This window comes from Prenolepis imparis, unplaced genomic scaffold, assembly GCF_030444845.1.
Source record: "Prenolepis imparis isolate NDT839.2.m4 unplaced genomic scaffold, iyPreImpa1.0 SCAF_2, whole genome shotgun sequence".
In the NCBI taxonomy this organism is placed as follows: Eukaryota; Metazoa; Arthropoda; class Insecta; order Hymenoptera; family Formicidae; genus Prenolepis; species Prenolepis imparis.
The window spans coordinates 23,991,300-24,016,724 of NW_028141160.1; the positions used below are offsets into that span (position 1 = coordinate 23,991,300).

General features: G+C 37.9%; 4 protein-coding genes across 5 annotated transcripts in view; 2 read left to right on the top strand and 2 right to left on the bottom strand.

Annotated features, from left to right (window-relative positions):
* Dh44 (corticotropin-releasing diuretic hormone 44) overlaps positions 1-1,266 on the bottom strand; it is a 38,284-nt gene extending 37,018 nt beyond the window's left edge. The window contains exon 1 of the mRNA XM_083032576.1: positions 1,147-1,266. The gene's annotated coding sequence lies outside the window, so the exon portion shown is untranslated. The remainder of the gene's footprint in view (positions 1-1,146) is intronic.
* Positions 7-1,557, top strand: LOC145933097 (tRNA-uridine aminocarboxypropyltransferase 1). The gene is made up of 4 exons (XM_083032573.1): positions 7-558; positions 650-790; positions 873-1,059; positions 1,156-1,557. The coding sequence occupies exons 1-4, from the start codon at positions 334-336 to the stop codon at positions 1,500-1,502; spliced, it is 900 nt and encodes a 299-aa protein (XP_082888699.1). The 5' UTR covers positions 7-333; the 3' UTR covers positions 1,503-1,557.
* Positions 1,558-1,670: 113 nt separating this feature from the next.
* On the top strand, positions 1,671-15,290 carry LOC145933099 (UBA-like domain-containing protein 2). Of its 2 annotated transcripts, XM_083032580.1 has the most exons (5): positions 1,671-1,804; positions 1,910-2,590; positions 9,465-9,539; positions 14,119-14,212; positions 14,513-15,290. In XM_083032580.1, the coding sequence occupies exons 2-5, from the start codon at positions 2,483-2,485 to the stop codon at positions 14,671-14,673; spliced, it is 438 nt and encodes a 145-aa protein (XP_082888706.1). In that variant the 5' UTR covers positions 1,671-1,804; positions 1,910-2,482; the 3' UTR covers positions 14,674-15,290. The 2 variants fall into 2 exon arrangements, with proteins under 2 accessions (XP_082888706.1, XP_082888707.1); XM_083032581.1 differs by lacking the exon at positions 9,465-9,539.
* Positions 15,291-16,751: 1,461 nt separating this feature from the next.
* On the bottom strand, positions 16,752-25,164 carry Fab1 (1-phosphatidylinositol 3-phosphate 5-kinase fab1). Its single transcript, XM_083032567.1, has 14 exons — positions 24,872-25,164; positions 24,362-24,570; positions 24,077-24,266; positions 23,748-23,985; positions 23,463-23,669; positions 23,162-23,376; positions 22,754-23,096; positions 22,309-22,669; positions 21,881-22,151; positions 18,996-21,681; positions 18,349-18,899; positions 17,833-18,165; positions 17,584-17,745; positions 16,752-17,497 (listed from the first exon to the last, which is right to left on the bottom strand). Exons 1-14 carry the CDS (start codon positions 24,984-24,986, stop codon positions 17,292-17,294), a joined length of 6,087 nt encoding a protein of 2,028 aa, XP_082888693.1. The 5' UTR covers positions 24,987-25,164; the 3' UTR covers positions 16,752-17,291.
* Positions 25,165-25,425: the final 261 nt, after the last annotated feature.

Here is a 25,425-nt window from a genome sequence, read left to right on the forward strand (position 1 = left end):
TTATATAGGATTCAGGTAGGCGTATAGGGGTTAAAAATACCACGTACGTCAAAAAATACGAATTTTAAACATATTATATTAATTAGAGTAATCGTGAAATATTATTCGACGTATTCGACAGAGGCGATATAAGAAATAAGTGTGAGATGTTTAAATTATCCATTTTTTGTTAATTATTCTCCATATTAGTCAAGATGAATCATCTCGCGATATCTCGTTCGCGATAAACAAGATATATTTATTTATAAATGATACCGAGATTGCCTTCGCTAGATTTAATTGTTCCGCCATTATGAGTTATTGACGCTAGTTGCTATTTCGAGCTATTAAAATATGGCAGACGTCGAAAATAGCAACACTGACGGTTTGTCGGAATTTGAGATGAACCAGAGAACGATCGACAGGGCACCCTTTCGAAATCTAAAAATTAGTGACTCCAGGATATTAAATACGCTTGAGGGTAGAAGAAAGTGCGAATTTTGTTACAAATCGCGCAAGTTTTTCTGTTACACCTGTTACGTGCCTGTCATTGACAATTCATATTTTCCACGTGTCAAGGTAATAAGATCAAAAGCATTTATATATGTGACTGTATGACTTGGAATTAGTTTACAATAAAATTTTAAGTGCAATTTGTTGTCTCTTTCAGCTTCCAATTAAAATTGACATCATTAAACACGCTCACGAGATAGATGGCAAAAGTACTGCTATTCATGCTGCGATACTCGCACCAGAGGATGTGAAAATCTATACATATCCTGATTTTCCAGATATATCGGATAAAGAGGAAGTAAGAGGAAGAGTAACGATCCACTCTCAAGTCTTGCGATTCTTAAGAATAATTATTAACTTAAGGAGCTGTCATCTCTCAGACTGTTTTAATCTTTCCTAGCAAAAGTGCACAGACTGTAAGCGTGGAGGCTCTTTTTACAAGGAAGAGAGAGAAAAATGATGCTCTGGCAAATGGGACCGAGACTATATTTCCTATAAAAAGGGCCATTTTTATCGATAGCACATGGCAGCAAACCAAAGCAATATACAAAGACCAAAGATTGAGAGGTACACATTAAAAAAGAATCCATTTTCTATATTTGATGAGATTGTTGCGAAAGAATATTTTAGATCGCTAAATTGCTTATAACTTACTTTTCACAGAACTGCGTTGTGTCATTTTAAAATCGAGGATTTCTCAATTCTGGCGCTACCAAAAAAAGAGTCCAAGATGGTATTTAGCAACGATCGAAGCAATTCATCAATTCTTAGTGGAACTACACACGTGTGCTCTTGGAGCGGAAGAATACATTGATATACATAGTTCTATGTTGAATGGGAAACAGAACTCTACGACTAATGGCAAGGAAACGAAAGAATGTTTAGAAATTAATCAAAAGTATTGTGGACAATACGACAATCTCTTATATTTTTTCAAGCATATGTATGACAAAATTCACTCTATATACGATCACGACAAATTACAGGCTTATAAAAGGCCGCTCGCGTGAAACTACATATTTTCTCTTAAAAATTTTCCTAATAAATTCTTTTGCGTACAAAAAATTGTCAATTTGGATAGGTTATTTCTACAGATTAAAACATACATTTATCTTTTCTAATTCAATAATATTAAAAACATGAAAGATACTGAAGCAAACATAATTTTCGTCCAAGTACTTGGAGATTATTTTTTTTCTAAACATGTGTATGTGTACGCACGACAAAATTACATTTTTCAGAAGGAAAGAGAGAAAGAAACAGATACTCGCGAATATTTCAACTCTCCGTGTTTTAATTGCACAAAGTACAGGTTAGTTAATCTACGCGACTATATTCCGCACAGCGCAGTGATAAGATAAAATAAACAAAAGTATCTCTCTCGAGCACACAGCAATCGATGTTTACTTTCGTATAGGAGAGGGAAGACGCTCGACACGCGGAACGACTCTAAACACGAGGGGGGCGGCACGGCGCGCGACGAAAGAGTGACAGCGGTGACCTCTGACGTCAGCATGCGCAGTTAGCGGCGCCCCCCTCCACCTCCCACCACGACAGTAGTCGTCCCCCCCAGCGCGCGCAGCCGTAGCGCTCTCGCGGCCGTCTGCGATGAGTTTAGTTTTGAAAACAAGAGGCCGATCGCCGCTCGCCGTGGTGGTACGTCATCCTCGTCGTCCTCGTCGTCGTCGTCGTCGTCGTCGTCGTGGTTAGACGAAATCGCTCGGTCGCGAGCGCGGACGAGGATTATCGAAACGATCGCGTGCAGTTTTATATACGGCCCTTGATTCAGCCGTTTATTCGCACAGACATCCGTCCATCCGTTCCTCTTTCTTTCTCTCTTTCTCTCTCTCTATCCCACTGTGTCTCTCTCTCTCTCTCTCTCTCCTCTCCTCTCCCTTACCCCTAGCCATCCTTAAACGACTCCTACGCTCCTGGCGTCTCTGTTCGTGTCGTTGTCGGGTGTGAAACGTTAAACCGATATACAAAAAAAATGGACACTCTTCGAGAGCAGGTGATGATCAATCAATTCGTACTGGCCGCAGGCTGTGCCAGGGAACAGGCGAAGCAGTTGCTGCAAGCGGCACATTGGCAATTCGAGGTAAGGAAACGAATGGCAGGGGAGGGGGGAGAAAAAGAAAAACAAAGGACGAAAAGAGAGAGAGAGAGAGAGTTCTCTTAGCCCTTTTCGATATATATATATATATATGTAAATGTGCAAAGCGTGTCCAAGTGTGTGTGTGTGTTGTGTGGTACGTGACAGAATATGCCTCTGCCTCCGTGTATGTACACCGCTACGTAAACAAAGCGACGAAAATGGCCGATCGTCGCCTGGTTCTCTCTCAATGTGCTCTCGCGCATCGGGACGTTCGTCGCCGAAGACGATTTGCGCGGAAAATGCGACGAAAATCCCGGCGGATCGATCTGTTTTTCCTCGAGCACGCGATCGTGTTGTCATCGATATCTTTATCACCTTTCCTCGACGCGACGTCAATGAACGCGTGCGACTTGTTTTGTGTTTCATTCATAAAAATATTGCGCGAACAGTGCGATTGTTCGCATCACAATGCGATAAATTAAAAAAAAAAAAAAAAAAACGAGAGTACGATCGCGCGTAAAACGATCCGTGTGTATATACGTAATTTTTTTCGCATCGCGTCGCGTCTTTATCTGATAACGGCGCTACAGTCGCCGTAAACGTAATATATTATCGAACAACGTAAATATAAATAATGCCTCGCGTTTTCATCGTCTAATTGTCAGTCAGAGTCGGAGAGTTTAAATACCGGTTTTTAAAAATTCGTCGTACTCCGATAAATCTCGTCGAGACGAGACCGCGCACGTTAAAATTCTCCATATTCGTCTTTGACAAAGATCGAAAATTAATCTCCCGCTAATTATACAATACATCGCTTTCATTTCACTTTCGGATTGCGGTAGGGCAGTTTGTTTTCATCCGCCTAGTTTTATATATATATATATATATATCTCTCTCTCTCTCTTTCTCTCTCGCGTGTTGCTCTAACGACCTGCACGACTGCATCGTCGGTCTCGTCATTGCGCAACAGGATTATATATCGTCGTTGCTGATTCATCAGTGATACGTATTTCCTCGGTATACGGTATCGGGACACGTGTCGAGTATCGATCATCGTATTATGCCACAGACGCACGATTATCGGCGGAAATTTATGTGGCCGGGATTTATATAATCGGTCTTCTTTTATTATCAAATAATCAACTAGAATTCTCGACCGCTTTTAGGCTCGTGTCACCTCTCTGTTGTGTCATGTTCTCGCGCAATAATGTCAACACATCGCACAGTCTAATCGTCGGACGAAAGCGATCGATAATTGCTGTTCACACGTTGCGAATCGCACATTGTGGTTTTAAAAATTTTTTTTATATTTTTTATTAGATGACTGTCTTGTTATAAGATGATGACATTATGTGCGCGCTAGAAGCCGGAATATTAGTGTAATTGCGAGCAAATTATTCAAATCGCTCTCGCGAACGTGACTCATATTTATATTTGTGACAATAGAATCGTCACAGCTGATGTAAACGTCGATTTTTCCATATCTATATGAATAGAGAAATAAACTCGGCGAAAATTTATGTCGATTTTAAATCTGATTAAAAGTCGAAACACGATTTTGTTTATCTTTTTTCGTAAAATATTTTCATAGGGTCACCAATTAATTTAATTGGCTATTAGTCTATCAAAAAATATCTCTAGAAATTATTTTTTAAAATATAAAGTTAGTTATTTTTTTTTTTTTTTAACATAAACTCTTAATTGAAGTCAATTGTAATTAAATTAATCGGACTTTGATCGAAGTGTGACTCACAGTGTTTAGATCATTGTTAGATCATAGTTAGAACGTAATAATTGTTTATTTTGAAAATACGATGAGTAAAAGGTGAGGAAAAAGAAGTCATAAATATGTAATATTCTTTTTTTTTTCTTTTTAGTAACAAGTCTGGCAAAATACAAGGCCGATTCTTTATCACTAAAATATCATAATAAAGAGTATTATTAAAATTTATGATTATTTATTTTTGACATTATTAAGACATTAAAGATCACGCATTAAAGATTTGTTATTGATTCCTTATCTCATGATCTTATCTCTCTCACTTTGTAATCTTTTTTTTTTAAGTCTAGAAATGATGTAATTGCAAACACAATGAGAGTAAGATTCTGCCCGACTAATTATGCTTACGAATCGCTTATTATTATTGTCACTATATAAATAATTATGAAGGAATGAAATAGACACAGAGATAAAAAGACAGAGGGAGAGAAGAGGAAACAACGTTACGACACACTAATGCGCGCTAATGCATCACCGTGATTAGAGTTTAGCGCGAGAAATCTTTCTGTATGCTTTGTAACCACAATGTAAACAATGCGGCGACGTATATTTATACACGCGCTTAAAGAACGCGTCTTTCATCTCGGCTTGTCTCTTCGCGTTAGTGTCAACTCGATATACAGGGTGATCTTCCCCCTATTGTACCACAAAGTTTTATTTCAATAGATATGACACGATAACAATAGATTGTATCTCAAGTTTAATCTCTCCGTAACTCGCGGTTTCGCGAGTATGTGAAGTTAGCCCCCCATTTTCTAAATTTTGAAAAAATTATTAGAGTTCTGGCTGCCCCCTCAAGAGTTCTAGAGTTCTCTATCGATTTTAGAAATAGTTCCGTCGTTTAAAGCATCGAAAATATCACTTGAAGTTATGGGGGGCTAACTTCACATTTTTTCGCAACTTTAAAGCCGTATAACTTTTTTATTATTAACTTTCGCACTATGGTTGATTAAGGATAATTGATAGAACTCTTTGGGGGGCTATCAGAACTCTCAATTAAATTGCCGGTTGTCGACAAAAATTTTCTAAGTTCGATAGGGGTGAATTTTTTTTTCGGAAATCGGCAGTTCTGTTGACAGTTCTGGCAGCCCCCCGAATAGTTCTGAAGAAAACTATTAACATTCGAAGCTCTACGATGCGAAATAGAAAAATTCTCGTCGATCAAAGTCCCGGAATCGAAAATTTTCAAAGTCCCCTAAAGGTAAAAATTTGTTTCGGAAATCGGCAGTTCTGTTCGGAGTTCTGGTAGCCCCCCGAATAGTTCTAAAGAAAACTATTAGCATTCGAAGCTCTACGGTGCGAAATAAATTTTTACCTTTAGGGGACTTTGAAAATTTTCGATTCCGGGAGTTTGATCGACGAGAACTTTTCTATTTCGCATCGTAGAGCTTCGAATGCTAATAGTTTTCTTCAGAACTATTCGGGGGGCTACCAGAACTCCGAACAGAACTGCCGATTTACGAAAAAAATTTTTACCCCTATGGGACTGAAAATTTTTGAATCCGCGACTTTGATCGACGAGAACTTTTTTATTTCGCATCGTAGGGCTTCGAGTTGTAATAGTTTTCTTCAGAACTATTCGGGGGGCAACCAGAACTCCGAACAGAACTGCCGATTTCCGACAAAAATTTTTACCTTTAGGGGACTGAAAATTTTCGATTCCGGGACTTTGATCGACGAGAACTTTTCTATTTCGCATCGTAGAGCTTCGAATGCTAATAGTTTTCTTTAGAACTATTCGGGGGGCTGCCAGAACTGTCAACAGAACTGCCGATTTCCGAAAAAAAAGTTCACCCCTATCGAACTTAGAAAATTTTTGTCGACAACCGGCAATTTAATTGAGAGTTCTGATAGCCCCCCAAAGAGTTCTATCAATTATCCTTAATCAACCATAATGCTAAAGTTAATAATAAAAAAGTTATACGGCTTTAAAGTTGCGAAAAAATGTGAAGTTAGCCCTCCATAACTTCAAGTGATATTTTCGATGCTTTAAACGACGGAACTATTTCTAAAATCGATAGAGAACTCTAGAACTCTTGAGGGCAGCCAGAACTCTAATAATTTTTTCAAAATTTAGAAAATGGGGGGCTAACTTCACATACTCCGGTTTCGCGATATTAATACGTATATACACACGCTGCTACTTTTAGAGAGACGGTATAAATATTTATATTATACTTCGATAATCGATTGTAAATGATTTATGGAGATCGTTTTCTCATATAATGAGAGTTGCATATTAAATTTCTAATCCACGCGCCGCAAAGCGGCTGTAAGATATATATAAATAACTATATAGACGCGTGAATGTTATAGCGAATTTTCTCCATTCGAGAACTTTCTCCGCTCGAGCGGATCGGAGCGTTTTAACGGAACCATTTTATTCATCTATTTTTTATTTCACCGATTAGCCTGTCGTCGATTGTTTAAATACACTAGCGGATCCTGACGTCGATAATGGGGGGGGGGGGGGTTGCAAAATTATTTTATTTAATATTTTTGGTTTCATGATTAGCTTTTATTCCAGAATCAACGACATCGATAGCTCTTTAACGTTTGTTTTTCTTTACTTATTTATTTTATATTTTTATTATATATTTTTTAAACAAATTCAGCAAAACTGTTTCTTTTAATTTGTAGGGGGGGGGGTTAAACCCCCCCCCCCCCAGGATCCGCTAGTGTTTAAATAAATCAACTATTATAGGAATAAGGACACAAATATTTTTTCAACTCTGTAATCACAAGGCTAAGAGCTGTTTTTGAAACAAATAAAAGAGGCTAACGATTTTAAAAATAAAATAAAATAAAAATAAATTAAAAATAAAAGCTAGAGAGAGTTGATTTTCTCTTCTTTCAAAAATAATATCAGTTTCAAACAAATATTAAGTATACATGTACAATTACGCAATTGCGATATAATTATTATTATTATTATTTTTACATCGATTAATTACTGCACTAATTATGTACTTTTTCACGTTAATTACGTGATTAGTTTTAATGCGTATTAATGTTATTAATGTTTGCCAAAACGAGATTAAAAATTCGCCAGAAATTTACTTGTTAATTCAATTAAGTCTTGTTTTCCTACCTCGCGCTATATATCTATATTTTTTCGTTTTGTTGATGAGTATAAATCAATTAAGTCCATTTTACGTGCAGCAAAAGCTGTGTTGTACCTACATTTTGCGGTGAAATCTTCACTTTTTCGATCTTCTCTCTCTATTATCAGATCCGAAGGGAGTTACTTTTTTTTTTTTTTTTTTTTACGTACAAATATGACAATAAACACAGCTGAAAATAGCAAACACAAAACACACCCACTTATATGCAGCTTTTATGTATCCCTTTCGCTGCAACGTGTTTCTGACCGAAATATAAAACGCGTTTCTTGCCACGCTGGCCTATTACACATTCTTATGCTAATGTCTTCGATATATCCGACTATCGAGTATCACCGGCCATTTTAATTAAACACCGGTTGGTTGAATGTCATGGTATATTGTGTAACACATTCTCCTTATAACAGGCGTTAAACTTAGTTTATTCCGCCTTAATTCGTAAACACTTAATGAAGTTACATTTATCTGTTTTCAATTCAAAATTATTATTCAATTTTATTATTTAATTTTACATTGTGTGGTGCATGTACATGTGTGTGTATGTATATATATATATATATATATATATATATATATATATATATATATATATATGTAGTTGTCATCAGCTGTAGAAAATGACGGAGCAAAGTCTGTTTACGGATAATTATCGTTACATTAATAATAATAATTGATAATTGACCTAACGCTGAGACCTATCATCGTGTTACAATTGTTATCAGCAATTATCGGAGATGGCTCTTGGTTGAGAGAGTGCGATGCTATGGATATCCGATATCGGCCGCGAGGATCGGATATCGATGCTATAAAGGCATCGGACGATACTGACGAAGCAGCTTACGATTCCGAGATTGCAACGAGCAGTTTAATGACAGAGGCTCACGGATGTATAATAGAAATATATAATAGACATTTCTTATTCGGACCCCCCACTCTCCCCTTCTCGCTGTTTCTAATCATAGAGATGACTGTACACAATCTCTTGCCTTCGATGAAGAGCGACGCGCTAAAATTAGAGATATATTCTAATCTGCAGATATATTCTAATCTTTATGTCAATGTATTTTACTGTTTCAATATATGACGATGGTGAGCGGTCTAATAGAGAGTGGAAAGGAATATACTAAATAATTCTTCCGTAAATTGAATTTCAAAATTATAAATGAATATCAAATTTCAATCTCTCTCGATAAATTAAATTGAAATCAATTTTATCAATATCAATCTCTCTCTCTCTCTCTCCCTGAATTTTAAACCGAATATTATTTTAACAGAGATATAATTCGAATTTGAATCGACAACGTTTATTTAAAACGAAAAGGCCCGTCAAAATAATTTCCGATTTCAAGTTCGCCCGAGGACGAAATTCCACGATTAACTTCATCAGAATAATAATTGTAATATTTATTAATACGAATAGAATTATTATCTATTATATTTCGTCTCTCGTGCAACTCGTCATAGGGAGGGAAGAATTATATATATATATATATATATATATTTTCGGAAATTTTGCTACAGGGCAATTGTGTTCCTGCACAGGAAAGAATTTTATGAGAATTTTTTTTTATTAATATTTATCACAATAAAAATAATAATATCTATGACAATAAAAATAAAATATGTTTGATTAATTTTACTATGCAGTTTAGTAAAATTAATCAAACATGTTTTATATTTTATTGTGATATATATATATTATTTTTATTGTGATAAATATTAATCAGAGAAATTCTCATAAAATTCTTTCCACATGATTTTCAGGGTATAAATTCTAAGAGAAAATTCTCAGTGTAGTTGAATTAATCGCCGAGTTATCAAGTTGATCGAAATTGAATCGAAGCGATGGCTTCTCCCGAGTCTCCGCGCGCTAGCGATATAAACAAATATCAGCCTCTTTACTTTAAGGTATAAAATCTAATCGATATCATATGTCATATGTCATAAATCGATCGTACCTTTTTTTCTGTTGCAGACCGCTCTTAGTATCTTTTTCCAAGAGGCGGCGATACCCACCTGCGCGCAGGGAGCCGGCACCCACTTTGGCCAAGTAAGTCCTCCCCGCGATCGTTTACTTGTGGCGTGAACCGAAAGCATGTAAGACCGGTAACCATGTTCTATATCCGCACGCTCTGTGCAATCAATGAGTTCTATTTCCGCGTCGGCGTGTCGCGTCGTCTTCCTTTAGAACGATGCCTCGCCTCGCCTCACCTCTCACTTCGTCTTCCTTTTAGAACTTAGAACGTACGTACCGTTTTCTATGTGTGTGTGGGTGAGAGAAACACATACAAAATTCTAAATAAGGAACAGTCCTTTGCGCAAAGATTATATATCCTCGTAACACGCGAAATCACGCTTCGAAGTAATACAAGTCGAAAATATAATTGCATTTTATCCAAGTAGGTCATAGAAATGTGTATAATAGCATATTTTTATACACTCTCGTGTTTTTTATTGCCTATATGATTCTTCATCACACTGATGAAGGAGATATCTCAAGTTTATATCTTGATATAACGACACAATATTTATATCTATGACAATATTGATTTTCGCAGTGACATGTGATTACACCACATTGCTGAAGAAGACCCACTCTTAATTATTCAAAGGTTTCATTCGCAAAGTTTAGTCACTTATTATAGAATGACACCTGCTGTATATACGTTCCTCGCGCTCACATATCGAGGATTATGAGAGAAAGTATTTTGTTTGCCTTTTTTGCTTACCAATTTCCCGACGAGATCCAATTACAGCGAATTTGATCAGTCCGCTCCCTTTGAGCGATCGCGCTTTTCTCCCCCTCCCGGTAATAAACCACGCGTAATCTGACGTAACGCGGTTACGTCGTTAAAAAAAATGTTTTTTGGTAGACTCGAGCGGGGAGCGAGTGGCGTGGGCCGGCTGTGTTCTCATTTTATTGATTATTCAAAAGTAGGTTCGCACAACGAGCGACGAAAGAGAAAAGAACGATCAGCGTCGTCGAAGAAAGGGGGAGAGAGATGGAACGATAAAATATATCCGGGCTGCCGATTCACGAAAACGCGTCTCTTATTCCATCTTTCTCGTCGCGCCATCCTAATGTGCATAAACACAGGGAGAAAATCGATTGTAGCGCGTGTCTGACCTTCACGGGGTGACTGTCGTCCCTTCCGCAACTATTTATGTCGCTCTCTTATTAATTACCCGCTCTGCCTCTCTCTCGTCAACGTTGTTCCGCATAATTTTATTTTCTTGTACAAGGTCGCCGTATATATATATATATATATATATATATAACGGTGCGATCACAACTTTGAGATGTATGACAGAAAGAGAGAGAGTTTGATTATATCTTACTTTTTATCTTCGGGGCCTATCATCTGCAGCCAAAAGCACCAAAGGCGTCTATTCCTACCGCTTGCTCCCTCGCGGATACACAATTTCATATATATATTGTAGTTTATTCTGGTAACCTGGCTCTCAAGATTCGCGTGATCTGCCAGCTATTTTTTCCTCGTGTTTTCCTCGTGTTTTCCTCTAATAAGGTTCAATGCTCTATACAGAGTGTTCATTAATAAATGTGAACATGGCGAACATTCTTGCGAGAAAATGAAATCATATATATTTCCTTGAAATTGATATATAAATATAATATGTGGTTTTCGAGATGTGATTGATTAAAATAAAAATAAAACATTGCGGGTTTTTTTTTACAAAAAAATATAATGAAATGATAAAATCGAAGCGATTTTATAAACTGCGAAATAGCATGATTATTTGATTGAACTTGAGTCGAGAAAGAATCGTGTCAGCTTTTTCGGGGGAAAAAAAAAACCTTCCGTTTATCAAATTTATACCTATTACCTAACACACTATATATGTTACTACGGCATTTCGTGGCGAAGTTACCGCATTCTGAACTTTGATGTATCTTTCTTCAGCTTTCGAATAGATTTATAACATCAAACGAAAAGCAGAAAAATATGAGTCTGTGCTCGATAATTTTCAAATTTACGATAATGTATCTCGTATTTTGTATTTTCAGAATATCAACGTTATAAATTGTAATGGAATCTAACTTTCGAGTTTCCTAAGAATTATCAACGGGAAGAATTCTACATGTATTGATAATAAAAGGCATAAAAGGAATTGACGAAACCAAGATTAATGATTTTTCTTTTAGTTAATGAAAAGCATATTAATGTCATTATAACAGTAAAAATAATTATATTCTTTCTCGACAAGTTTAAATAATCGGCGTTATATAAATAAATAAAAAAATCAGAAATCTTGATCGAGCGAACGATCGAAAAGATTTAGGAAATCAATTACAAAGATAACACAGAGAGATATCAAGAATCAAGATCATCGACTTCTTTATTTAGCTCATGATATCGAACTAAAATGACGATGATACGATCTTGGATACAAGACAAGACACAAAGGAGAACCGCTCTCGACGAACAGTCGCTAGTGGTAGGTGTGTGTTACTATTCTCGGTCGGCACATTCCGATAAGTTGTGTGCCAAATTTCGGTCCACAAGACTGGACGGAGACGTATCGTATACTGTCTCCAGATACGCCTTTTGTTGATTTTCTTTTTTTTATTGGCACATCTGCCCTCCAATTGATTCCACATTCTTATCTCGTCCATTCGTATTTTTATCATATTACTTTTATAATGTATCCAATTTTAGAGGAACAAAAGTCTTCCATTAATTATATAGAAATGTGTAGTTTTCGATTGTATATATTTTATTTTGCGTTTTTTTTTTTTTTTTTTTTTTTTTAAGCGTTATCTAGTTGTTAATCTAAAGTTGAAAAATATTGAGAAAATTATTTGTATAATTGCATAAAACAATCTTCAATGTTTATTCCATAGATAAAAACAATCTACTCTTTGTGATAAAAAGAAGAGAATGAAGAAAAAAAGTTAGGAAATCACATACAAACTGCAAGATTGAAAGTCTGCAATTTTCCACGAATCAAATTGGCGAATCTAACGAGCAAAGGAACGTACGCCGCATATTTATTAGCCCTTTCACTTTTCATTTTTCTCGTTAAATGACGATTGAATCGTACAATGGTATAAATGAAAGAATTGCTCTTAGCAAGAAGTAGAAGCAAAAGCGTTTCTTTTTCATAGTGACATTACACAAAGCTACACTAAAATACTATGAACGATTATTCATACAAAATGTAAGACGCTTTAAAGATCCTTGCACAATGCCAGGCAACAGAAAATAAACACAGGGAATATAGGAACAAGAAATTCCAACTATGTATCAATGCAGTATGGATTGGCACAGGCAATAGACCTAGAATTTCCATCACGTTGGAAATTCTGTGGCTATCGCCTGTTGTTAACCACAATCACAGCGTTCGGATTTTTAAAATTATATATTTACAAACTCTTTGCGCACATGTCGTATGTTTTGCAATTAGACACTTTATTTGCAACTTGCAAATATATTCGATTATTTGAATCGTCCCGAAAAACAGAAGAAAAAATATACAATACAGAATTTTATATATGTACAATGTACATATATGCATATATCTTATTTACTTTGTTCAATGAAAGCCCCTAAACACATTGATATTTAATACGCAGAATCTAAAATACAGAATATGATGAAAATATGTTACCTTGACACTTTTAGATTGTTTGCTTGGATCAGCTGTGGACATTAGAAAACAGCCGACAAAATTGGAAAGTTCTGATTGATTGTTTCTTGTCACTGTCGCTATCGCGTCATTGTGCATCGAGGGCGATAATTTCTTATTCCTTATTTCTGTTTCTTTTCTGCTGCCTGTTGCCTGGACCTGTTGTGCAAGAACCTTTAAAGCGTAGCCTACATTTCGTATGAATAATCCATCATAGTATTTTTTATAAACTCAAATTTAAGTATAATGATGGAGACTTATCGAAATGTGCTCTGTCATTTGGTCTAACGAGGCTGATTCATTCGACAGAATGTTGAAAGTTGAAAAATAAAAAGGTTGAAAAATACGAAAGCGACAAAAACTTTTGTGAAAGAACCTTGTGAATGGTGTCGTAGCTGGCGTTATTTAATAGCCGCTTATCGGCCGCGGATTATCATCACAACTAGTGGTCGTTGCCACGCTAATACACGTGTTGCCCTTGTATTCTTTCATCACCGCACCCGTCTACCTGCCTGCCTGTGATGTCACATGCAGGAGTCGAAAGTTACAACGAACTCATTGTATTGTAGCTAGTAGCTCTTTCTTCAGAGGCCGGGATAATTAATTTTTCATCATTTTGTTGAATCTAATCTCTTCGGTTCAAAGTACACATTTTTCATTTTGTTTTTATGCCGGTTTGTATTTTTCTCAATAAACATGTGTGTGTGTTCTACAATGGAAAATATTATTTAACCAAAAAGAAAAAATAAAAGTGAGATGTATATATGGTTAATAAAATTAATAAAAATTGGAAATAGAATTTCTAGCTTTTCGAAAAAATTTATATCGATATATCTTGTGTGTAAAATATTATAATAAAGTAAAATAATACAATTTACTGAGAGGAAGAAGAATCCTAGCTAATTATAAAGGTTTAATGTGAATCTTTATCAAAGATTTTTTGTAACACTTATTAAAAAACCGTTCTTTTATATTTACAGATAACCCCGTGCAATACGCCAGCCACTCCACCGAATTTCCCGGACGCGTTGCTAGCGTTTTCCAAAATGTCAGCCGGTGAAAAAACTCCGTCAGGTAAGAGTTTATTGATTATGACAATTATATATATTTGAGTAGCTTTAAGTAATTGTTGAAAAAAAAAAACAGCGATCAATTCTATGACATATCACCTTCTTCATTTGCGTCATATTTCTAATATTTTGCTGTTTTAGCAGAATACCGATAGGCTGTCAAGATAGATTATATCGTACAGTGCGATTATAGAAAGGAATAAGCAAAGCGCCATGTTATATAAAGTAATTTTATACGGTATCCTACAGTATTGTTTGACTATTTATAAATGCCTATAAATGTCTATGTATCTGTGTGTCGCAGGCATGTCTCCGAGCCAGAACGGATTGCAGACAAACTCGGCAGCATCGAGTGTCGTGCAGCATCATGCCGTGAGCGGTCGGTGTAGCGCATCGGGCAACGCGGCGCAGCAACAGACGCAGCCGCAGCAGACGCAATTTGGCCTGGGCGAGCCGCAGAGATAAGAGTGACTGTGCTAGTCGCGAGCGCGAAACGTCACGTAGATGACGCGCGATAATGTTTCCGGAGCGCAAATGGTGCTCCGAACATGGAACGAGAGAGAGAGTCGAGAATGATTCAAACACATGGGAAAGAGAAAAAAATTCATTTGTTTTTTTCGAGAAGAAACGTCCTTTCCGGAAGAGAGGAAAGAGAACGCACGACTACAGGGAAAAATATCTTTATTGGATTAGAATCGGATTATGTGCTATTGAATTGTTACGTTATCCGCGCAAAATAATGGCAAATTTGTGATGGTGATGTGTGTATATGTATATGTGTGTATGTATGTATGTGTGTGTGTGTATTGTACCTGTATAACGTGCGGGTGAATTCTACGAGCGTCGATTTTCTCAACGACAGTCGTTCACGACATGTATTACGGGATGATATCTCGATTTCTTTTTTCCGGCTTCTTCGAGAGATCATCTGAACTTACAATTAGAATGCCGCGTCGAAGAATCTGACACACACATGTATACACATACACATATGTACGAAAATGCGCGAGGCGATGGAGAAGAGGTGAGAATTACACCGTAGGATTTTCTTCCCTTTTCTCTGACACGCCGGGATCATACATACCGAAACGGTCAAAAAGACATTGATAATAATCCTGAACGATCGCGTTGTAAGAATGGCTCTCCCGCTCAGAAATCCAACCTCCTTGGTCCCTATATACTATAGATAGTGGCTGTTTCTTTAGGATTCACCGTACACCACCGTTAGACTAGACAACAAATTTTCGCTATCACTTCCACGTCACAGTACAAAAGAAGAACTACGAGAGTTTCTTCGATTCTCGTCTTGGAAGAATCTTTGTCGCACACTTTTCGCGAAAATTGATGAAAAGGTCGCATATTTTCAACATAAATGAAAGACAACACTGCATCCGAAGACATTCATTTTTGAATCGTGGAACTCGAACTGGTTTATGATCCTTTTACTGTTCTCCTAAAATAGAATAATGCTTGCAGTTATTCACGCGAACGCGCGTATGTCGTATTCCGTTTCCATAAGCGTACTGATATTTTAAAGGTATATAAATATATACCAGGCTAAATATAATAAACGGTTTTACCGTGTAAAAATTTGTAAAAAAGATATCTCGAATTATGTAATTCCGTTGGTTTTACATATAGTAATTAATTACACGTAAAAAGTAACTGAAATAAAATCCGAATGATAGAGTATAATAGCTCGAAAAATTGACGCGTCAAAAATAATATACCTGTCATTTTTCAGTCTATTTTTTGCTGTCATGATAAGTGGTAAAGAATTCTCAAGTCGATTATTTTGTCGACTATCGTACGTGTGAGTACAGAAATTGGAAAATATTATTCCGTTTTTTTATGCAACACTAGACTTCACGATGTTTAGAAATGCTCTTATATGGCAGCTCTGGCAATACGATTCTACCTGATATAGTTGTATATCGGAATTGTATATGTATATCGAATTCTATATCTTTCATTATATTTCTTGTGACATAGATGGACATCCATACTATATAAATATATATATATATATATATATATATATATATTTGTTTTTCATTAAGTCTCTATTCTTTTTTGTAGCGAATTTATATAGGTCGTATTCTCTCTCTCTCTCTCTCTCTATAGCTCTTTAGAAATCTCTTTCCAATTAAAGTGATAACAGAGAATTCTTTATTCTTTATAATCGATTTATATATATCTGACGGCAAAGTGTCTTTACGAATGCAATATAATATTCAATTTTTGTTTTATTTGTAATCGTAATAGTGATCTCGATGACGATAATGACAGAAATCAGAATCCTAGCTGGGTAATTTGATTTTCAATCATGCGATCGAAATTCAAATATCCAAGCGTCGAGTATACAGCTTTATCTCTGTGAATGCGCGTTTATGTAAATAATAGTAGATATTAGTTATATTAAGAAAAAAAGAGAACTTTGCGAGAATATGGCGAAATATTTTTTCCAATAAGGTACACGCTTTAATACCTTCCTTATGTTTGTGTAATATGTGTAGGCTGTATTTAAGATAAAACACTATCGATGAGAACGAAAATATTTTACTATGTTAAAATTATATAATTATTGTTTATTTGACTATTACAAAGATAAATAATGGTCGTGTACATAATTTTTGGAGAATTAAATAAAATATTAATAATGGTGCTTTCTTAGCCTCGTGGTCTAGTTTCACTGATACCTTTGTACTTTAGAGATCGAGAGCGAAAGCATCCGCTTTTAAAGTATATTACAAAAGAATTATTATATTAAATTAACAATGATACAATATAAGGGTATATAATTGACGATCGATCTTACGAATATAACTAAAAATTATTTCCTCCACGCGCGACAAATTAGAATATTAATTTATGTTACGTAGTGATAAGATTAAAACTGGTAACTGGTATCTCGATATTACTTATACTTGTCGAGTATTTTATCACTGTATAAAATGTTACATCGATAGAACGAGCGTGTTATGCTATCAATAGCGCTCACATTTTCGCGATATGAATAAAAAATGTATATGTACATCGATTACGTGATTATTGAGTATAAAATTGCGTATCTTAAATCACATTTATTCCGGTGGTATTTCGACGCTTCTACCTAAACCCGACCATCTGTCCGGTACCGGCAGAAAGTAACGGTGCATCGCGGCGATGAACCTAGCGCGATATTCCTCCGGTGAGATTATCGTTGGTAATTTACCTTGGCCTCCCAGAATACCAGATTTTTTCACCATAGTCTCCAGCTTTTTGTCCCAAGTAAACGTTCTTATGTAATCTATTTACGATGGAAGAGATAACAATGTATAAAATCGATATTCGACAACAAAAAAAAGAATAGTACAGATATAGAATCGCGCTTACCAATTATACCGAGCACAAGCTCGTCGGAGCTTGGCTCCAAGCCTACCAATAACGAGTAGTCCATTACAGAGTTGTCCGCTAAAAACTTGGTGTCCTGTTCGATGGCTCGGTTTAACACCGCCTTGGAATGCGATCTGATGTACAGGGGAGAGTCGCAGCTCACTAAAATGCGAAACGCGTTTGTTTAACACATTTTGCGCGAACAAATCATACGTTCGGTAAATAATCGGAGGAGACAGAGATACGTACTGTTCAATAGATTCTCGTCCAACAAGACCAATTCACCCTCGTGACAGGTGTCGTCTGGATTCACTAATCGATTCCGCACGGATCCCTTTAAATCGAATTTATCGGTGATAACTCGGTTATAAAATAGATTTTCCATCACTAACACGCTGGTACGAAGTCCCGCGTTTGTTGTGTTGTTCTTAAACGACACCCTGTATACGCCAACAATTTTGCCCAGCAACGTCGGTTGTTTAGTTTGCTGACACTTTTCCATGTAAGCGAAATAGTTGGGCGCGAAGTCGAGAAAGATTTGCATCTCGAGTCGAGACATTTCCTTTATGATGAACCTATCGTCTACAAAAATAAAAGAAATATTAATACAAGATACATATAACTATAAATGAATTAATTAAAGTATTTTTAAAAAAGGTGCATATTTTATGAAAATGGAAAATGTATAAACATCGCGCACACATATATTCTTGGTAATTAAAAAAAAAACCCAACAAAATATGTAAAAGTGATGATCGATCGCACCTCTGCTCTTGCAGAAGGCACTGCCGCTCTTTCCGCCTCTCGCAGCCCACTGTACACTTCGACTGAGGCTTCTTGTAAAGCCGTCTTCGCCGCATGGCAGAACGCTGTCTCTCAAAGCGGCGAATTGCGCGGCAAAGTATATCCTGCAGAAGAAATTGGTCGTGGCGTCGTTGAATTGCACCTCGATGTAATTCTGCTGCTTTATCGCCTTCTTGTCGTCGTCGACGTCGACGGGACCGACGGCGCCGCTAGACGATTCCACGCTCCCTATGTTCTTGTCAGATTCGACGGGGCTGCTGGCCGGATTGGGACTGTTACCGCGGAAGAAGGACAGCACGGATGGTCGCTTCAACTCGCCCGATTGCGCCAGATCGAGCGAACTATCTCTGCCCTCTGGAAACTTACGTTTGCTCAACGGACTCGGATTGAAGTCCGAACCTTTCGCCACGCGCAGCAATTCCTGCAACGCATGCTTGTAGTCGTGCGAATCCAGGGCGTACGCGATTATGGACGAAAGCTCGGACTCGTAGACCACTATAGGTACCACCGATCTGCAATAAAAGTATGAATCATTTTCAAAGTTAATCACTGCGACGCAGATAAAGATAATACGATGTGAGCGAGGAGTTAAATCGAATATAAATTACCCGAGTGGCAACAGGTAGTGCTCCAAAGGTCCTAGAGGATTCGGTATTGTATGATTCACAGAAACGGACGGTAACAACTGTGACAGGATGGTCTTCTTCTTCTTCTTCTTATCGGTCATATCATCGGAAGACAGCGGAAAAACGTCGGAGTGTGATCTCTGATGCATCTTGGGCGATGCATCTTGAACGGTAACGACTTCGTCGGGATTCGTGGTCGATTCCAAGAGCTCGTTGTCGGAATTCTCGAGCCCTTCGGACGTTTGAAAGTCGCTCTGCACTGTCGCGATCGCGTCGATGGCGTTATAATCGGCCGACATGGGGCTAGAGTCTTCGACCTGCGACTCGGACGCGGTATCCTCGGTTATGTATCCATCGGTGTCTACTACGCTGTTGCTGCCGACCGTCATTGAACGTTCGGTGAACCGGCGCGGTCGTTCGTCCTTCTTTTTGGCCGACATCTCCGATAGTTTGTTGTTCCACGTAAACACAGCCTCCGAGATGAGTCGTTTGAGGATTACGATGCCATCCTCGATCCTGAACATCAACGCCTGTACTTGCTTCTCGGACACTTTACCCTCGAGCTTCTTATTCTCCAGGGTTGGCGAAGTTAACTTGAGTTGAATCTCCTCGATCTTGTTTTTAAAATACTGCTGATCCTTGATCAGCTGTTGCTTGGCAAGATTCAGGCTCTCCAAGTCCGTCTGCAAGCCCATCAGTTTTTCTCTGATCGCCGTGAAAACCTCATCGCCCTTTAGCGCCACGCTCTTCATCTCCTCGATCACGTTGGCGTGCTGCTTCGGATCGTAGATGATGTTTATCAGCGGCGGCGGCAGCGAGATCTCCCACTGCAAGATCTTGGTGAACTTGAATACGGCCAGCATATTCTTGCGCGTAAAGTACTGATAGTGATCGTAATGTAGGGAATGTTGACACGCGTCTGTGCCGTCGCGTTTCGTATAGACACCGCCGTAGAAGCGTAACTCGAGATACTTGGCGAAAGACAAGCACCACGTGTCATCCGACATCGGTACCACCGGCGACACGCTCTTACATTTTACGCATTTGCTCCACATCAGGATCTGATGATCGGCATTCTCTTGTACAAACGGCTCGGAGCTCATCTCGCTGAGACTGATGTGCATGCAGGCGCCGTCGTGCGCGAATCGTCTGACGTGTTGGGCTATTTGTGCACGACAGGCCTGCGCCGGGCATTTGTACTCCGTCGTCAAGCAATAACGCTCCAGGAAGCGGCCGAGCGCGATGTCGTTCTGGCCGTACATCATCATGTTTACGACCCAGGGATTCACGCAGAACGCCGGGGTATCGTTGTCGGTGTGCGAGAAGCTGCAAAACAGCACGGAAAGACGTTGATGACTACCAGGATCCAGACAGTCCGGCCACGAAGGAATTTGCTGTTCGTTGCTCTCGGTCGATACCGTTGATGATTGATGTTTATCCAGCATACAGTTGTACGTCGGGTAAAGTCTACTTCCGCATGCGCGGAAATTCGCCAGGAGACTCTGCACCTCCCGGCTATCGACATCCGTAGTCAGGCGCGTCTGAACGAACGGATGATGTGACTTTAACTTGATACTGTTTGCTCGTTCGCGATTCTCGGACGCGAGCTGTTCGTTGACACTGTTCGCTCGAATATCCTTGACCTTGTCGAGAAATTGAGCCGAATAATAAATCTCCCGTGGGAAAAAGCTCCTCAGTACGCAATTCCTACCAGGCTCAGTCTCTAGATAGGGTATGGAAAACTTTAGATACGGTGATACACTCAGCACGGTATCCTCGAGCGCTTTCTTGAATTTATTGAATAGCGGAAAATCGGCAACGCTCAGACGCTGACCGTTCGGACTATTACGGTTTACGTCTTCGTTATCTTCATCGTTCAAATACTGATGCAAGGGATCGCTTCGGTCGCTTATGGATTCTCCGTAAATACGTTTCTCCTCGGAAGATATCTTGTCCTTTGATTTCGCCTTGTCGACAAGTTCTTCGGCCTTTTGCTCCTTATCCGCAGTCACGGAATTATTCTGTTCCTCTGTGTCATCGGAAACAAAGTCCAAAGTATTGTTCTTCGATTTGTCATTGTTACATAAATTTACCGCATCATTCTCGCAAGATGTTGGCACCTTCGAATCGTGCAAAGATGGTTTCAATTTTGTTTTAAATAATTTTAACGTGTCATAAGGATCAGAATACTCCGACAGCATCGAAGATACTTCCTTCAGAGAATCTACATTTAAAATATTCTCGGAGAAATGGAGATTTTCATTCTTTACGGGTACACTTGGATTATGCGACTTTGTATTCCGTACACTTTGCTCATCGCCGAGTGTATCTTTCTGATCTTGATTCATTTTCGACGATCTCTTTGTGTCAATTGCATGTATATTTTCACCGATAACGTGATTTTCGAGCTTCTCGGACACCTCGCCGTTCGAGGAATCTCTTTGCAATGTTTCATCTAGAAACGAATTATTCTTGGGCGACGGCGGTTTAGCGAACTCGTCCATGAGAAATGACTTTTCGAGGCGCCACGAATAAGCCGCAAAAATCATCATCGATGTAACGTTTTTCACTCTTTTTAATTCGGTCTGCGAACCGCCTCGCAATAAAATTGTCGCGCCCAAATGTGGATTTGCGCAGCCTTCGAAATACATTAGCGTCTTGATGCCTCCTAAAAAATTAAAATTACAAAATTGGTAAAATTCTCTCGTTCTGGATCAATCAAGTTGATAAAAAATTTTAAACATGGCACGTAACATTTTTTTAAATAAAATTGTTTTTTTATACGTCATGTTTTAAATTTATCAACTTGATACATCCAGGAAAAATTTCATGAATTATATATACAGCTACATATATTTTTTATTTACTTTGTTCATCTGGAAAATTTCTTAAATAGAACTTCTTGCACGTGCCAAGCATATATCTCGCACTTATATGCGCATCTATAGTGTTTACAATACTAGCACCTGTGCATCGTGCTACTCTTTTGAGTACGCTAAGTTTTACGTTTAAAACCAATGTTACACCGCATTCTCTCAACTTGTCCTGAGCTAATCTAGCTACGGAACGATGCACGAGCACCACATCTGGACCCAGAGCGGTAATTCTCGCCACCGTATGTCCCAAATATTCGCTCTCCTAAAAAATGTTGAAGAAATTAAAATATCGTAGAGCGATATTTTTAAGTAATAAAAGATCAAGAAAATAAACATCAATTGATCGATCGAAAACAAAATTTGATTAACTAAAAATAATATAAGGATAATGTAAAAAAAAAAAAAAAATTATCATGTACCTGCAACATTACAGGCTCCAAGCTAATCAATTTGCCCTCCACTCGCTGATACATCAAACCGCATTGCAATAATAAAATCTTTGGATGTGCGATCATGGCGTTCATACAACGATGAGCGACATTCTTACTGCAAATCACACCAGATATGATATTGCAGTCTTCCCTGCTACCACCGGGACACTTTTTGAATTGTATGTATTGTCGAATATCTAGATTATCAGCGTCATGGTGCAAATCTGGTCGGACGTGATCGACTATCTGATGCGCGATGGACAGAATAGTATTTGACCACGTTTGCGACAAGCCTTCCTTGCTTAGGAGTTGTTTAATGAGAGAATCTTCGTGCGCTTTATACGCGTCCCTGCAATCAACATATCGCTTTTTCTTTACTTTTTTATATTATTATTAATAGTATCAATTATTAAATATACTCCAAAGAACTTACGTTAAACCCTCATACGCGCTTAGTTCGCCGAAGGCTATTCTCAGATTAGTCGCTCTGTGCCATCCGTTTTTCTCTTTGAACTCGTGCACTTGAAGCGTATCACTCAACAGATCATCACATATCTTGTGATTACAATCGTGCGATTTAAGATTGATTTCTTTCTGTTCGACTATTCCATCGCTACTGTCCACAGAAATTGCAGTTAAATCCTCCGAGGTTGGTCTTTTTAACGTGACGGTGGATGCTTCCAAATTTAAATCCAAGTAAAAACTCGAACTGGATGACGGCAAACGACCGAAAGTTTGTGACTGCGAGTTTGTAGGTTTCGTCTCGCTTTCGGAATCTACAACGAATCAATTGTCGTTAAATAATTGTTCGTCAAAGATCTTAATTTGTTGTATTTATTACCGGTAGTTGAATCATGTTGTGGAATAGTTTTCATCCATGCCGGTTCTTGTGCATCGCATGTTGTCCGTTTTTCCGTTAATAGGTCTATACTTTGTAAGGAGGATAATTCTACCGGCCTAAATACAACTGCCGAATCGCTAAATACGTTATCACCGGCAACCGACTCGATGAAACCCGCTTCCAACAATGCTTGGCCTATCGCAGTCGCTTGCACGCTATATAAAAAAAAAAAGAAAGCATCATAATCGTAATTCGAATTGTAGGCACTTTGACAATTTAATAACGTCTAGCAGACACATACCGAGTAGCTGCTTTATTCTGTGCTATCATCCAATTCACCAGTTCGCTTGCTAGAAAACAATTGTAATAACTTTTCAATCGGATTCTATGCGTTTGCAATTGAATAGCTTGACCAGATCGGAACAATTCCTCCCAAATCATCCTTAAAGAGGCCGAATTTTGCAACACGAGCGAGCGTTCGTGCGACGTTAGATAACTATTACCCGATCTATAACACACGAGAGGGCACGAATTGAATAAAAAAATAAATAATATTTAATCATACACACATATAATTAATTTTTACCGTTTAGTCGCGTAATTCTCCTCCATATATCCTATGCTTGGCTTGCGGCATATAGAGGTTTCGTCACCCATCGACTCGCTGGTATGCTTTCGAGTTAACAATGGTGAATCGTTTCCATACTTCACTTGAAGATCTTCTTGCAACGCTTTCAAATCCGCCGATAAATCGCTCCTCATATCCGAGGATTGTAGGTAAGAGAGAACGACTTTGCAACAATATGTACAAACTCTGAGATCCCCTAAGTATAAGAAATATATATAGATATAAAGATAAATAATATAGATATATATTTATATAAATATATTAGAGATATTCATGTTTCTCTGTACCAGTGCATCCCATAATTTTCCCTGGTATTTGATCGGAGCAACACTTGGAGCAGAAAATTTGTCCGCACACGCGACAATGGTGCCTCCTTCGAAACGTCGTGAATCTTTCGCCACATTCATAGCACTGTTTACTCACGCTGTCTGGCATCCAATAACTCCTCAACTGAGAATCTTTATACGAACGTAGATTCTATAAAGTAACGTGGAAGATCTTTATCATAAGAAATTCTACATTATATAAAATAATAATATAGCGTAAAAGTAAAGGTATAATATAACACTTACATTACTTTTTAACGCCACAATATTACTGATACGTTTCAAAACATTTGGTAAACTGCGGCCCTCGCCAGCTAATGAAAAATTTATCATACTAGTGGTATCGTCATCAGGGGTTTGTTCTGTACTCTCCGATTGCTTCCACGAGTCTGAATCGGAGGAATTACATTCGTCATTGTTGGAAGATACCATGGAATCATTCGTGCTCGATGAATCTAAACATAATATATAATATATGATATGTAATAGTCAAAATAATGACATTAAGACCAGTACGACCTGTTGTTGGCACATAATTTCTAGATTTATGAATTTCCTTAAGAAGCTAAAATATTACTTTTTTGTATTATATCTTCATTCTGACAATCAGTAATTACATCTTACTATGATGGATGTAATCAAACATTGAAATGCAATTGAAGGTATCTAATTGTAAGTATAAATCGAATAATTATAGAAGAACAATGGATTATATAGTAACATAATATAATTAAAAATATTTAGCCGGATACTCACTTCTGGTAAAGTTGAAAAATTTGGAAAAGAGTGACGCTACGACAGGTTGACTCTCTTCGGGACTCAACGGAGCAAACTCCGTGAGTTTCGACGGCGAATTCATGTTTTTCTTCATTCTCGCCGATATTATCTACTTGCACGCATCCTGAAGTTCAGTTAAAAGTTCTCTCCGATATCCAAGGTTATTTCCTAATCACTCTTCCCGTTGATTTTGCACCACTATTCGATCCTGCCGCCTAATGAGATATGAGATACAACGTAACGTACACATATCACATATGTGCTACATATGTAAACGCATGGCAGTTTGACAGATGATCAGATGATATCGCGATCGTTGCGCCCACTATGGTTCGTCCCGAGAATCTTTAGTACTTCAGAATCGCGATAGATGACGCCACCGATACGAAAAAGCTCCGCTCACTTCGCTAGTCATTTTGTTTTCTTTCTTATTCTTTCTTTCTATGGGGATTTGAACGTATTCAAAAAAAGAAAGCTAGCGACGAAAAGTTGCAATTAAAATGTCTTCAAAGTGTTTACGTGAGTATTTATCT